This window comes from Clavelina lepadiformis, chromosome 4 (genome assembly GCF_947623445.1).
Source record: "Clavelina lepadiformis chromosome 4, kaClaLepa1.1, whole genome shotgun sequence".
Lineage (NCBI taxonomy): Eukaryota > Metazoa > Chordata > Ascidiacea > Aplousobranchia > Clavelinidae > Clavelina > Clavelina lepadiformis.
In genome coordinates this window covers 7,228,946-7,244,577 of record NC_135243.1, presented here as the reverse complement: position 1 = coordinate 7,244,577, position 15,632 = coordinate 7,228,946, and the positions used below count along the sequence as shown (strand labels likewise).

Here is a 15,632-nt window from a genome sequence, read left to right as displayed (position 1 = left end):
TTGCAATTTTATTTTCCCAGGCGACATGTAGCCACAGACCTAATCCGTACACAAAGTAACGATAATTTCAGCGCTGCGAAATAGAATTTATTTTTCTTTAATTTTATTTGCGATCAAAAACCACATTTTCCTCAATGAAGCAAGATTTGCTTTATGGCTTGACATCTATGGCGGTTTCAGCAGGATAAAGTTGGCCTCGTAAATGGTTGATCTAATTGTCGCATTTATTCTCCTCATAGCAGTATTTTCAGTTAATTTTTATTTCTTCGGAAATCCAAATCTCCGCCTTCGTTGGATATTTAGGATTTCAAATTCCATAAGAAGATCAGCATTTGGAGGAATCGTACAATTTTTGTTAAGGACATCGCTCATAAGTTGAATTTAAAACGCTAGTGTAACGGAAACCTGCAGGGTCTGTCTCCTCGATTCCCGCTGTCCGTTGTTAATCATTAACATTTAGCCTATAACACTGGGTCTTGGCTTTGAGGTTATTGTTTACAGTGATCAGTTACTTGCGCAAGTGACTTTTTGCAAAAAGAAATCTAATGTTCTCAAAATAGTTTTACGTTATTCTAAATCTATAATCGTCAAGTCTACCCATGGTGCAGCATTAGGTTTCTACTTTTTCTCTATGAAAACAACAGAACCGATAACGGCATTATCAAAGAACAAAAAGGATATTGCCACGCTCCAAATCCAAACTTCCCATAAGCTTTTTTTGCTTCTATTTTCAGCTTGCTTCTCTCTCCCAATCTCATAGAAGCAACACCTTGGTCCCAACCTGAAAATCATACGACTTCCGTCAGGAAATTAGCTCATAGGCGTCGTCTGAGTTAACACAGCTCGGTTATTTGAAGTAACCTACTATAATTATTTGATTGAAAGGCGCTAGAATTGATTTTAAAAATCGTAAAAAGGCGCATCAAGTGATGTTAAAACACTACCGTAGTAAAAGACTCGTAGTGTACGACTTGGAAGGCTGAAGTCGTTGTGATATCAACAAAGAATACTTTGAAGAAGTGAACGCTTCTATCGTACATATTTAAGCAACGTGAATACTGAAATACAGGATTAGCAGAACAGTAGATTTTATCGTAGCCTACTGGTCAAATAAATTTATTATGGCAAAAAATCTATTAAGCGCCTTTGATTAAAAGCTGTACAAAATGCTTTCAGAAAAAGTATAACCAGCGGCTTTTATTAGATATCACAATATTTCCTTACCTTTGATTACTTGTTTTTCTCCTATGGTAAATGAAAAAACGCGCTGTCCGAGATCCTTTGTGTTCCAGAATTTAACAGGAGGAATTTTATCGATGTAACCAACGCAATGCATGGTGACGAGGTCTCCCTTTTCTGGATAACGTCCGTGGCCATCTCGTATTATTAGTTTCCGTATTCCATCCGTAACTTGAATGTAGCTGAAATTAAATGATGTCTGTTTACAAAACTACATGAATATGGAAATATGGTTTTTTTTTAAACCAAGGCTATTAAAACAACTATAGAGACATACTCGATTTAGGATTGAAATTAGAACCGTTTGTAAAACTATGATCTACTAAAACTAGACAAAATGTTTATGGTACTCAGATTCTTTTTCAACTTTGATCCTCGTCTCCGGCACGTGATATGCCTTGATGCTGTCATCTTCGTCACTTATTGCTGTAACATCCTCTTCTTCAAGACCTTCATTTTCTTCGTCATCGCCCTCTTCGTTATCTTCAAGATCACTTAGGTCACCAGTTGACTCATTATGCGACAGCTTGCCTTCGTCCGAGGCAAAACCATTTTCATCTCCATCATCGTCTTTGTCATGCTTTTTCTCTTCTTTGGAATCCACTGTTGAAGCCGGCGGCTCTAATTTTTCCTCATGGTCGTCCTCTTCCTTTTGCTGAACGTCACCTGCGTCATCTGGTGCATTCTGTGATTCTACATATTCTTCCTGATCCTCTTCTTCCTCTTGGTTAGATTCCACGTCATCTGTTGTCTCCGTTGGCTCGATGTCCTTATTATAATCTTTCTCTTCCCTTTGCTCAAACGCCGTTGTATCAGTAGCCCTACGTGTCTTTGTGTCTTCTTCTGGAATAATGCCGTTGTCTTCTTCAACATCTTTTTCTCCATTGTATTCAGCATCAATTATCTTATCCAATTCTTCTTCGGAGTCTGTTGGTAAAGCATCCCCATGTTCTTTTGTTTTGTATTTAAGTTCGATTTTGTTATCAGTTGATATGGACTGTGACCAGGGACCTTTGTTAATAATAAGTTTGCCGTTTTTATTTGTTTCTGAAGTAAATTTTTCAACTTTATCATCATTTTTCGTTTGTTTATGTTCACTCATCTTGTCATCGGCAACTCCAGTCGACACCTGTAATTGTTTTGAAGCATCCTCAATTGTGGAATTGTTTTCCATGATTTTTGCATGTGCTATGTTTTCTTGTTCAATTTCTTTATCTTCAGCTTCCATAAAACTCTCGTCTTTTATATGACCAGCTTCAGTTTTAGATGCTGCTGGATAGCTAATTTCAATTGCGTCATCACAACTAGTATCGGGCATTTCTTCTATTCTGGTTAAGTATTTCACTTCCTCAAACTTGACTTCTTCCATATCATCTTTGGAAGTCTTATGTTGCTCTGCAATAGATTCTTTTTTGTCCTTATGCTGAGATTCATAGTTTACTGAGCCCTTTGTTTTTTCTGCGTGTTCTTCAAGATTACTTTCGTTTGCTGAATCATCTTCAGCAATTTTTTTTTCTTCCACAACCGATGGTATTCTACTTTCAGAGATATTAGTGCCATCGACCGTTTTGTGTACATCATTTCTTACCACCTTGATGTTTTCTTCACCTTTATCTTGCTCTTCTGCATGTGAGGAAAAGTCAACATCTTTGTGGCTATCTACCTCTTCTTCATCGTCCATAGATTGATTAATTACGGATTGTTGACTTTGTTCTTGCGTATCCAAATGCAATTGTCCTTCATTTTCTGTTGCCATATCTTCTTGTGTGGATTGAACTGAAAGCTTTTTGGAATCTTTGACTGCAAATGTAGTCGTAGAGTCTTTTTCAACCTCTTTTTTAACTGATGTTGACCTCTCAGGATCGATTTCGGATTCCGGATCATTAATCATGTTCAGATACTGCGCATTTTCAGGAATGTCTTTATCCAATAATTTTGTTTCAGGTTCTTTGTCCTTTGGCTCCAAAAGTTGATCATCACTATCCTCTGAGGTAGGCTGGTCGACATTTTCATCTTTCTGGGAACCGGGGCCTTTCTTCTTTAAATAGCTAACTTCCGTTTTCTTTTCGTCACCCAGTTTGATTTCGTTTTTAGACAAAAAGGAATCTTCTGTTTGTGTCGACATTTCGAAAGTTTCACCACTTTTCTGAATCATGTTCTTATCCTCCAAATTATCTACCGTATTCAAAACATGGTAGATGTTATATTTTAAAAAGCTTGAGTGCCATATTTAGCATTGCGCGCTTTAGCAAAGCAAACGTTTCTTCAAACACAATATTAATGGCAAAGAAAATTTTTATTACATATTACCTGTGTCTTCGAAACCCACCGCGTAGTTCGTTTTATACTCATCAACTCTGTTTTCCACTTTTGATTTTTTCAAGTCAGTTTTTCCATCACGAACTAGCTCTTTGTCTGTGGCATTATCCTCATCAAGACTTGTATCTGGTGTCTTTGCAGGTCCGCCAATGAGCCTTGCTACATCGTCTGTTGATTTCTCTTCGTAGAATTCAGTTGACTCTTTATCAAATTTTGTTTCAGTGGTGTACCAATCATTTTGAATGGATGGTGCTTCTTTCTCCACAGTATTGTTTTTTTCTTCGTCATTATTGCTTGAGATAATTTTGTGTTTGTCTTTCGTCGTTGCTTCGTCTGTACTCGACGTTGTTAAATCACTTTTCTGCCCTTCTGTTGTTTCTTGACTGGGCAGAATGACTTTAAAATATGGCCTGTGAATAAAAGTAAAGTAAAATTGAGATCGTTTCTTAATTAACTTCATTTATACCCGATGACACCACTCTGCATAGCGCATAACTTACTGAAACAAGCAAAGATATGTATGCAAGTTTGCTATACATACAGCACATAGAACGGCTTTGTGTAAACGATATTAGGGGTACTATTTATTGCATTACCAAGTAACTATCTACTGAGTTGAATGGAATTGGATGTAACGCATTTTAAAAGCCGATCAATTCGGGTTAAAACAAATGCCTTCTGTTTACCAGTGCTATTCAGTTGGGTATACTATAAAGTAATGTGCTCCAGGTCATTCAGTACACTATAGCCTACCACTGCAAAATTTTGCACACGCTAGACTACTAGAGTGTGGGGGAAACTTAAATGCTTTGAAACATAAGTTGTATAAACCTGCAGCCAATCTCAAAAATAGTTTATTGCACACAATTCCAAACGCTACAAATTAAAGCCACTAGCAAGACAGCCTCACTCCGGAATCTCCTAGGTAAAAGGGAAATGAAGCAGCTTGAAAATGCAATTTCGTAAACGTATTAATGACTTTTTTTACTTAGCTATAACAAGTAATATTTAGTTAAGTATGTGAGCTCCTTCAAAAATCGTCGAAGGGTGTACAACGGAAAGTCAAGTTGACGACTGATTTAAAAGAACTCACACTTGTGTGGCTGGTTTATGTGGAAGGTAAATAAAATAAATCGCGATGCCCAATATCGCAGTGAGGATTGCCGAAGCAAACAACAATCTTGTTATGCCGATCACCACTGGAGTATATGCTCTTTGTCTGGAAATACAGGAAAAATTTTGTTGAAAATTGTTGTTGTTTTTGTTGCACATTCCTTTGTAAAAAAGTTAGCATTAACTCCACTGAAACACGATAATTATACGCTATAAAGAAAATATATAATTGCTAGGCTATTTAAGATAAATTTGCTTGATTGTCCTACGCTAACATACTTTTTACTCTTATCTGTTTGACTTTCATCCACTTCTTGTTTTGATATTAATTTCGTTTTAGCTTCATTGTTGTTTGGTTTGTTACCAGTTTGTCTAGTTTTCCTGTTTCTCGATTTTGCCATCTTTATTCTTGTAGGACTTCTACATTTTCCAACGACTCCTGTTACTTTGTGTAACGACAAATCTTATGCAGCACTCACATGCATCTTGCAAAACTTGATTAACAATTTCTGTTTGATTCAAAATACATTTTTTTAAGATTGTTTTTAGTCCTTCAATGTCATTGCTTTGCCATACTCAACCAGACTAAAATTTAGATAATGATTGCGTAATCATACTATAGCAAAAATACTCTTGTTTCTCCGCGAGAATACTGCAACGTCTCTCTCAATAGAAATGTTTAAACTATAAGTCTATACTTTGACACGCAATCATTCCTGCACTGTAAAACTCAGATTTCCAAACCTTCACGTCAATTGTGACACGTAAACAATGTGAAACGTTCATTTTGCAGCCGAATGGGGCCCTAGGAGACTTTAAGTGTGTTTAAGTGCTCAAACAAAAACTGAAGCACTGTTGTAGCTGTATGCGCACCAAGTAAAATATGTTGTCGATAAATGTAGCTTTGTTTCTCTTAATCTTCCTCAAAACACTTTCCGGTAGCAAGCGGGTAATAAACGATTACATGGTCGGATAGATGGTGTATTAAAGTAAAGTGCATTATCCCAGTGTTTGAAAAATGGCGTAGCTTAAAAGCTGAAGTGATATAACAAGGGGAAGCTTAAAAACTCATTTGCATTTTCCAAAATGGACATACACAGAGTTGAGCCGTTATCTTCTGTGAAATAAATCTTTTGCTACTAATTCATATAGTTGTTGATAACATGCAGCCAAAAGGCACATACTTATAGCGATTTATTTGTATTTAATGTGCTTATTAATTTGCCGATTGCTCGTCAATTTTTAATTATCTTGAAAGCCTTAGCGCTGTGTTTGAAGAGCTGGTTTTGGTTATGTAAATCGGAAAAAATCTAAAGCCGATTATGGCCTCAAGAATATCGATTGAAAGGCAAAGGAAGTGAAAAATCAACCAAATATTAATATTACTTTTATAGAAGAACAGCATAGCCTACAGATGAGTAATATTACAATCTCAGATATTTTAAATAGCGTGGCTGTATATATCTATTTCTCGAGAAGTCTTACGACACAAATACAAGAGCAAAAATATTGCTGTGGGGATATAGGCCTACCTGATCCAAGGCGATATATGTGCTGTTATTGATTAGGCTTAGAACTAGTTTATTCATGAAATTTCAAAAGTTGTTTTAACTAAAGCAAGAATATAATTCCCGATATAATTCCGAATATGATCATAAAAAGAACTGATGCTTTTGTTTTGAGAAAATCTATTAAGAAAATGCATCGTTATCTTTTATCATCAGTGCTCCTCTTTTAGGAAAAATGGAAGAAAAAGTTTTTAACTATGCTGTAGTTGAAACGGGTTTCTGCCTTAAAATGCAACTGTTCATACCAGCTGTCACCAAGCTATATAGCCTGTATATGAGTTGTTTAATGAATTTTTAATGCATGTGCTGTCGTGTTACCTTCTAGACTCTGATGGTCAGTGCAACGGCATTTTCAGTGTCGTTGCCGTTGAACCCTTGCAAAACTAAAGTGCCCAAGTTAAGAGATATTATAGGCCAGTGTATAAAGCAAATTTTAATAGCATTGCCAAGTTGATTGGTGATAAGTGATACGCAAGATAAGACTATTATATAAGACAGGTTTCTGATTATTTAAGTATCCTTCGATGTAAATTTATTGGTAAAAGATAAAGTTATTGCAATATCATCTTCCGGGGAAATAATAATTAGTGGTTTATAAAAACATCGATTCCCTTCTTCATCATCGGTCTAAAACAGGTTGAGCGTTTGTTAGTTGGTTGGCTTAAAATGAAAGATTTTACTTTTGCTTCAAAGAACAACGACGATAGCTTGAAAGATAAAGAGTTGAAAGTCATTTTAGCATTTTTCAAACAACTTTTTTTTAGCACTAAAAAGACATTTTCTAAATTAACCAAGTATTGGCAAATACTTTTCGCTCTCCAGTTTCAGACAAACAAAGATAACGATAAAGGCCGCTGATTAAGCTACGGTACAGGGGAAAATTGGGTCTATACTTAGCCGTCAACGACGGATCAAATTATTTTTGTCATAACATTTCCAGATCAATAGGTTCAACGATGTCATTTGAAAGCAGTGAGGAGTCTTTTTCGACGGTTCAAGGTTTCAAGAAATACGTGGAGAGTAAAGCAAAATCATTATTGTACAGGTAAGCACATAAACGCGAAAATATTAGATTTAACTGTTATAAACACTTTGGCGGCGTATCACGTTAAATTTATGTAATAGTTTTCCAGTACATGTGATGATGGTGATAAATTAAATTGTTATTGCGAAAATTTTATAGTGATTGGAATGCGAAATAAAAATACCGGTTTGCTAAGAAACAACCCTGGTGTGTGTTGCCGTCTGTATAGGGAACACTTTCACCAATTAATTTCATACTTGTTCAATATACAGAATTGAGAGGTATTTTTGACTTTAATAACTGAAGTTTTGGTTTAGTTGGTGGATTTATACAAAACAATTGTTGTTGTATTGCGCTACACTTTACGGCATACTGGTTTCGCTACTTGAACGCGATGATAAAATCGATCAAATGTAAGTTTATAACATGAACTTCAGACTATGAAGCTTATGGCTAAAGTGACGTTGATACAAAAACGTTTTTTATGCGTATTGTTTATCCATTTATCAAACAGTTATTATACTTAAGAAAATTTGTAACAAAAATTTGTAACGGGAAGGGCCCGTAATGTGATTATAAGGCAGCAAACCTAAGTTATTTGTACGATAAGTGATAAAAGCTTTGCGTCAACGGGTTCATCAATAATTTAAGCATTTAAAGAGCAGGACAAATTCGTAGCAAAACATACAGTAGACAAATTAACAGGCCGTCAACCATGTCTTGAACGAAGAACACTTTACGTAACGACGTAAACTACAGCTACTGCTGTTGTTTGCCACTTAACGGTGCCCCTTGTGAGGATTTCTTCAGAAAGGTCTTGATTTCTCAAAAACGAGTTGTTGTTGGATATTTATAACTTCAAAAATGATTGTATTTTACCCTTGAATCCAGGAAAAAGTCAGTATAAGGGAGGCAGGTCAAAACAAGCTCATTTATCATATTTAAGGTCTACTGGCATCGGAAAACCTTCATACGACATGGAATTACTCCAAGAAGGGAGTGAGACTCGCAGTGGATACTGTGAGTTGAATGGACACGACAATGGAACAACATCGTCTTCGAAACAACCCTATACAGCGAGGAAATTGGGGGACGATTTACCAGAGACGTAATTTGGAAAATTTTTTTTTATTTTTATTTTTTTGTTTAGGCTAAGGTACAGAGTATGTACCTGTACGTCTGTACTACAAACACAACAATTCTAATATGAAAGTTAAATACGTGTTCATATACAATTCTAACTTTAAACGTTTCTTTCGCTTTTTTGACATATAGTGAAGTAGGCTACACAAATATTTTAGGTTAACATAAGACAAAACATTCTTTTTCTATTTTGTCGTTACATTTATAAGTATGAGTCGATTTTACGCTGCTTTTTTGTCATAGGCACAGCAAATGGATGTGGTATTGTTCATGCCTATGTCTTCCCAAGCGATATGCTCTTGCCTTTTTAAGCGGGTTAGGTTTCTGCATTGCCTTTGGAATGAGATGTAACCTCGGCGTAGCTATGGTCGAGATGGCCAATAACTATACGGAAGTGCTGGAAAACGGAACCCATGTCACCACGGTAGAAAGGCTTAGGCTTGTGTAATAGATATGCGATTATTACGAAACTATTTTAGGCAAAAATGCTTCGTGAAAATTATGCTGTTCTTATCGTCATAGTATTTCCCGCGTGAATTGTAACGAAAATACCTACTCTCTAAATTTGACGTCATGCACTTTTCTAACGTACCGTGACAAATTGAGGCAAAAAGGTTAATTAATAATTAAGTAGCTTTAGGTCACGCAAACCTTTTGTGGGGCGTGAAGTATCCGCCAGAGAAACATTGGTAATTCAAATCAGATCAGAGCAAATTAGATAAAATTGCTTTTTTGTTTCTTCAGCCAGCGTCGTTACACTGGAGTGCTGCTCAACAAGGTTTTATCCATGGGTCTTTTTTCTGGGGCTACATCGTCACTCAGGTGCCTGGGGGTTACTTAGCCTCGCGCCTGCCAGCAAACAGGTAGCTCATTTTAAGTCACGTTACATAAAATAATAGAATGTAAATTAACAGAATGCACTAAAAATTAACTTCAAACTTTGATCAGACAAGAAAAATGTTTGGGGTTACAGCACAATTGCCATCTATTCGTTTACTTTTAGGATGTTTGGATTTGCGGTGCTGACTACTTGTACTCTGAATCTTTTCCTACCAGCAGCCGCCCGTTTGCATTGGACAGCTTTCATCTTCGTCAGAGTCCTACAGGGTCTTGCCGAGGTACCTTTCACTCATGGTTTTTGAGAAATGTTTATTTTATTTCTTTTACTGTCTTTTACTTTAATTCGACCAGTTAATCTGTTAGAATCTTGGACCTAACATGCCATTAATCTTCCTCATGCCTATACCAATGAGGATTGACGTTCCGAAAGACTTTATTTTAAGTCCGTTGAGATTATGTTTCACTTTTATGTTGCAGGGGATCTTGTATCCCTCTTGTCACGGGATGTGGAGCAAATGGGCTCCCCCTCTCGAAAGAAGTCGCTTGGCAACCATATCGTTCTCTGGTATGTAATTTATTCAATCCTTAAACAACTTACTAACCTTTATATAACAATGAACTATAAGAAAATGAGCAGTTACCTATATACCAAAGGTTGGTGAATTGAAAAGGTAAATCATGCTTTTGTTTAAGCCATTTCCGTAAAATGGTCATCACGTAGTACATAATCAATACCTTATAGGCGAATTCTGCTGACGAAGGTAATTTACACTTTCAAATTAGCAGCGGCTTAAAGTTTTCGCAACTTTAATTAGCCACCGGGGTCAGATGTGTGGCCCTGTGCAAATATGATTGTGACATCAGACGAAATTAAAATTTCGTCTTGTCGTACGCGCTAAATAATCAATTTTTATTGGCCGACGTAGCTCATCACGAACAATGGAACTACACTCATCGTGTTTGAAAAGACACGCTAAGTGGTCTACAATACAGTTACACTATGCATTTAGTAATTACTTTCTAAGCAATTGAAGCACTTTAGCTAAGCGTTTAACAATTATCGGAGTCAATTTATGCCAATTTATGGTTATTTAATTTAAAACTCATACTGACTGCGTCTTTGCTTCGACAACTATGCTGTGGACAACACTGTTAATGCAACAGGGTTTCCTTAACTTTTTGGGAGCGACCATAAATTTAAACTTTATGTGCTTGCGACCCCAATATACACAATCGGTAAAACAAGATATAATACAATAAACAATGTACAATATAAACAATCTGACTTTGTAATTCTAACCAAATCCTCTGGAAGCACAGTATTGAGTTATGAATACAAATATCGCAATAAGGCAAAAACTGAGGGTATAGTCTCCAGGAAATATAGACAGGATATAAATTAAAACCTAGCCAACACAGTCGATGCATACTAGCTTTATTAGCATGTTCCCGGATAATGTACAAAACCGACACGAGTCCATTAAAAAAGCTATGTTATAAAAGGATGTTTTTGGATGTATACGAAATTTACTAACTTTTCTTACAGATTTAAGGTTTATAACTTTTAACATTTTTATAGAATTTTTGACCTATTTTTTGTGGTAGTTTTGTATATACAGCAGTACACTGTTTTAATTAAGATGTCACGTGTAAATTTACCTTGCCAACAAAGAGCTAAGAGTCTCTTCGGTTTGTCGCGAAGTATTTTTTGCGCTTCAATTAGGCTATTGTTAGCATCAAATACTATGATGTATCTATATATACGTGACGTAGGTTCGATAGAGCAGAGTGGTTAGATTGCTGGTTTCGTAATAATGCGACCTTTATTTGATACACACTTGAGCTACCAATTGTAATGCCCTGGGCAAAGCACTAACAACACTTGCTCCTGTTCAGTGGACCTGATCGTCAACAACTTCGAGCAAAACGATGTAAAAAGTTAAAAAACATATAAAAAATGTATTTGTCCATTGAAACTTGTAGAAAGGCAGTAATTCAGTAACCGGGGCTCGAGCGATGAGGAAACATCGACGAGTTTAAGTTATGCAAAGACTTTTCTCCGCTCGAGAGCAAAATCACATTAAGTTATATCATACCAGAAGTAGACTACATGTGTGCGAAATCAGAGCAAAGCAAAATGACCTAAATTTCTGCGTCACAGGCAAAAGATTATTCTTGCACAATGGATAAAGAAAGACAAGAAAATCCAGTATACCGGTATTCGAAAACAAGATTTTTCTAACACTTTTCAAATAAAAGAAAATTAAGCAATTGCATTGGTGCTAAGCATGCGTGGCCAATTTCAGCAAATACTGCCTGGCCAAAACACTCAGTAAAACATTAAGCAAACATCTATCCCTATCAAATATTGCTGAAAAGTTATGAAACACCCGACCTTACAAAATGACGGTACACCACCCTTTTCGAGGTCGCGAATTATTGTGTTGGAAACACTGCTTCATGGTTTAACTTGTAAAAAGTAATTTATAAAAACTGACTTTCACGAACACAATCATATTCAATTCACAATTACATTTAAAATCACTTTCCGATAATTACCGTTTTATCGAATTTATTTTTCAGGAAGTTATGCGGGTGCGGTTATTGGTATGCCACTTGGCGGTATATTGGTAGAATATGCGGGATGGCCGTCGATCTTTTATGTTTTCGGTAATAATTTTATTTCATATTTTATTAATTTTTATTATTTCATTTTTATTTCACTTATTAACACATTCTTACATACATATACGTTTATTTAAGGCTGTCTCTATTTCGTTGGAAAAATCGTATGTTTGAAGCTACTGTGTTTTGTTTTTACGGTTGCTTGTGAACCTGACTGAAATCTTATAACATATATAACACTAGTAGCTGCCCTAAACCTAACCTAAATCCGCCTTCTATAATTTAAATTAAACCGTATTTTAACTATAAATAGCTAAAATGATCTATTTGCATACCCATTCTCCTAACCTAACCGCTTATTTTTAACAACGGTCTGCGTGACGTACTGGCGGTGAAATAGTTTCCTTCTTCATTCATATTCCTTCATTCTGTTTAAAACGCAAGAAACCTTTAAAGGTGCCACAATTCTCCATATATAAGTTGGTTTTTTAATTATTTTCAGGCTGTTGTGGTATTTTGTGGTTTATGTGGTGGATCATGACAACCTATGAGGCACCTTCTGTTCACCCAACAATCAGCCAAGAAGAAAGAAAATACATTGAAAACGCAATTGGAAAATCGGACTGTACTTCGATTCCTAAGGTTTTTACTTCAATAAATCGATTTGGCAAAACAAAGTCACAAAACTTACTAAGTTACATATTTCTCACAAGTGTCCAAAGTAGCAAATCTTTTTAATGAGTGTACGAATGACTATACTCCGGGTGGTATTTTAACTTGCAAGCCAGTTCAAATATGTAAAAATGCTTTACTAACAGAGATCTAACGTAAACAATCATAAGAAACTCTTTGTTATAGTATTTTTAGTATTTTCTTTTATTTCCGTTTCTAGTGGGGAGGTACGCCTTGGCGTAGTTTCTTCCAATCTCTTCCAGTTTGGGCAATAATCGTTGCCAATTTCTGTCGCAGTTGGACATTCTACCTTCTTATCATCAGCCAGCCGGCTTTTTTCGAAAACGTTTTGGGTTTCAATATTTCCGAGGTAAAGTCATACCTAAGGTATATAAAGGACGCCATAGAATATTCATTGAGAAGTTGCATTCAGGGTGTAAAACTGTCCGACATGTAAGAACAGTCATGTAAGCCATGCGATAAAATGTGAGACGTTTAATAATGCATACACCAACGTACACCTAAAAAGGTTTCGTACAAGTTCAGACGGGGTATAGCTGAATGCTTAAACAATTCTATTTTTTAGTTGGGATTCATAGCTGCTGTGCCGCACTTGGTAATGACTATAATAGTACCAATAGGTGGCGTAGTTGCCGACTTCTTGAGAAGAAAAGAAATCTTGTCAACAACGAACGTGCGAAAAATAATGAACTGTGGAGGTGAGTACAAAGGCTACAAAGGTTCAATATCAATTATTTTATAACTCTTGTTTATTTCCTGCAAGATACCTTAGTTTTTCTTTCGATTCGCCTATATGTAGGAATAGCCTATGCAACCCATCTCGAAAGCAAAATAATAGGTTAAAATGACCCAGCTTACCTTAATCTCAAGGTCAAAATAATCATAACTATCAGGTAACAAATCCCAACTATACACAATTATATAGGTTTTGTTGAAAATCTCCAAAATTAGACTAACCCAAACTTTCCAAAATGTCTGTTTAAGTTTAAATACATTATGTTTGCATCATTATATATGCGTGGTAAGACCGTTAAAAGGACCTATATTTAGATGTTTTCAAAACAATGTATAGTAATTTATATTTCAACTTTACAAAGGTTTTGGACTTGAAGCAATCTTTCTTTTGATATTGGCGTGCAGTCACGGATCATCAGCAACGGTAGTCTGTCTTGTTTTCGCAGTTGGCTTTAGTGGCTTTGCTATATCAGGTATATATGGAAAACGTTCAATCGAAAATGCTGACAAAAGTATATGTTTGATTAAAATCTTCAAACATATGCGAAAAAAGAAACAATCGCAAGAACTTCAACTTATTTTGGCAGCCCAGTGTAATCAACCTTAAAGTTTTTTCGGATATTAGGCTTCAACGTAAATCATCTTGACATAGCACCTCGCTATGCAAGTATCCTCATGGGACTTTCTAATGGTGCCGGTACACTCTCTGGAATGATTTGTCCACTGCTGGTTAGTTTCATTACGAAAGGCGGGGTAAGTAATTTCCAATTATAGCCTCCTTCATCAGTGTAATTATGTTGGCTTATCAATATCATTCTTTTCAGACTGAAGAAGAGTGGAAAGTGGTATTTGTCGTCGCGTCTTGCATCCACTTCAGCGGCGTTATCTTCTACGCTTTCTTTGCATCCGGTGAGCGTCAACCCTGGGCCGATCCACCTTCGGAGGAAATTTGTATCCTTGACGACGAGGAATTTGGATCTGTCGAATCCAAGCCGTTCGGGAAATCATTTGATGAGTCGCCTGATACTCCTCCCGACCGATTTGTGAAGAAGGTTGTCTTTAACGGAGGCTACAACCCTAACTTCGAAGGGCCCGAAACAAGGAATAGTAACGGGTTTAAACTTTCGACGAATTCAAGTGTAGATAACCAAGCAAACGTTGTTGAACCAAAACGCCAAATGTACGTGACGACAAAACTGATGCCTAATGGCCCAAAGTACGATGTTACAACAGAACCGGTCCAAATAGAGTCAAAAGATCAATACTTACTTGACGAAGATCGCAGTTACGATTAACAAACTTCAATAATGTTTGTTCGACAATCTTTGCTGATATAGAACTTATTTTATGAATGTAATATTTGATGCAAAATTTATTTTAAACTCTGGTTATAAACAAAGGTTTTTGTTATGTGTAGATGTTAGTTTATTTTTATTCTTCACAGCACAAACATTTGTTTCGTATTTTCTTTTTTTAGTTTGTTTTAAGTTTTTAGCAATATTAACGTGCAAAAATCTCTATCATGTGTATAGCTCTCAATAAAGTTTTGTGTTTGAAAACACTTCAAAATAAACAACATTTTAATCCAAAACTCCGACAACTATATCTGGGACTCAAGATGTAAAATTTAATCCACGAAAACATACTGAATTCGGTTTTTAAACTAACGAAACTTGAGAACACTTGACGCTGAGAAAGCTTTCTTGTCCGTTGTCGGAAGCGAGAGCGATCTATGTAGTCTGACTCCAAGACACAATCATCTGACTTTTCTTGAACTGACGTGGCTTTCTCGATGGCACCTCCGTAGACACAGATCGGCCAACAAAAAAAGAATAGTCTAAAGTCTAAACTTTATTGAATATAGTTGAGCGAACGCATAAATGTCTGTAGTGAATCGAACAGCGGACAAACTGAATAGTTTGAATAAACAAATTGATGAATCACTGAACGTTTGTGAAACGACGAGGGGAGTTATTAATCAATACATGTACAATCTTGCGTGGTCATGTTTTTCTGTCCGCACACGCACCGCCCTGCAGCTATCTCACCCGCAACCGCACCGCCCTGCAGCTATCTCACCCGCAACCGCACCGTGTTGATGATTCATTTGCGGTGACGCGCATTTCTGTACCCACTTTCGCCCTGCAACCGCGCTACTTCATTTGTGAGTACCTCCTATTAGGTCTACCTTCATTTTTAATTTCTTTATCTGCTTCCGCAGATAAAGAGCCTGTCGCCCTGAGCACTTTGCAGTTACTTGCATGAGTAATGTCTGTAATTTGATTTAACAATTTTGCCTGTAGTTTGGTTGTTCAAGAATATACATGTTATCG

General features: G+C 36.3%; 2 protein-coding genes across 3 annotated transcripts; one reads left to right on the top strand and one right to left on the bottom strand.

Moving 5' to 3' along the window:
* Positions 1-65: 65 nt before the first annotated feature.
* LOC143453345 (uncharacterized) lies at positions 66-5,199 on the bottom strand. The gene is made up of 7 exons (XM_076954639.1): positions 4,951-5,199; positions 4,652-4,777; positions 3,550-3,968; positions 1,590-3,414; positions 1,225-1,421; positions 682-781; positions 66-343 (listed from the first exon to the last, which is right to left on the bottom strand). The coding sequence occupies exons 1-7, from the start codon at positions 5,070-5,072 to the stop codon at positions 259-261; spliced, it is 2,874 nt and encodes a 957-aa protein (XP_076810754.1). The 5' UTR covers positions 5,073-5,199; the 3' UTR covers positions 66-258.
* A 1,984-nt stretch (positions 5,200-7,183) lies between these two features.
* On the top strand, positions 7,184-14,867 carry LOC143452069 (vesicular glutamate transporter 1-like). Of its 2 annotated transcripts, none has more exons than XM_076952900.1 (13): positions 7,184-7,284; positions 8,210-8,371; positions 8,650-8,830; positions 9,151-9,269; positions 9,410-9,524; positions 9,724-9,811; positions 11,830-11,916; positions 12,374-12,513; positions 12,764-12,913; positions 13,130-13,262; positions 13,662-13,772; positions 13,925-14,052; positions 14,124-14,867. In XM_076952900.1, exons 1-13 carry the CDS (start codon positions 7,196-7,198, stop codon positions 14,592-14,594), a joined length of 1,974 nt encoding a protein of 657 aa, XP_076809015.1. In that variant the 5' UTR covers positions 7,184-7,195; the 3' UTR covers positions 14,595-14,867. The 2 variants fall into 2 exon arrangements, with proteins under 2 accessions (XP_076809015.1, XP_076809016.1); XM_076952901.1 differs by lacking the exon at positions 7,184-7,284 and adding an exon at positions 7,981-8,077.
* The last annotated feature ends 765 nt before the right edge of the window (positions 14,868-15,632 follow it).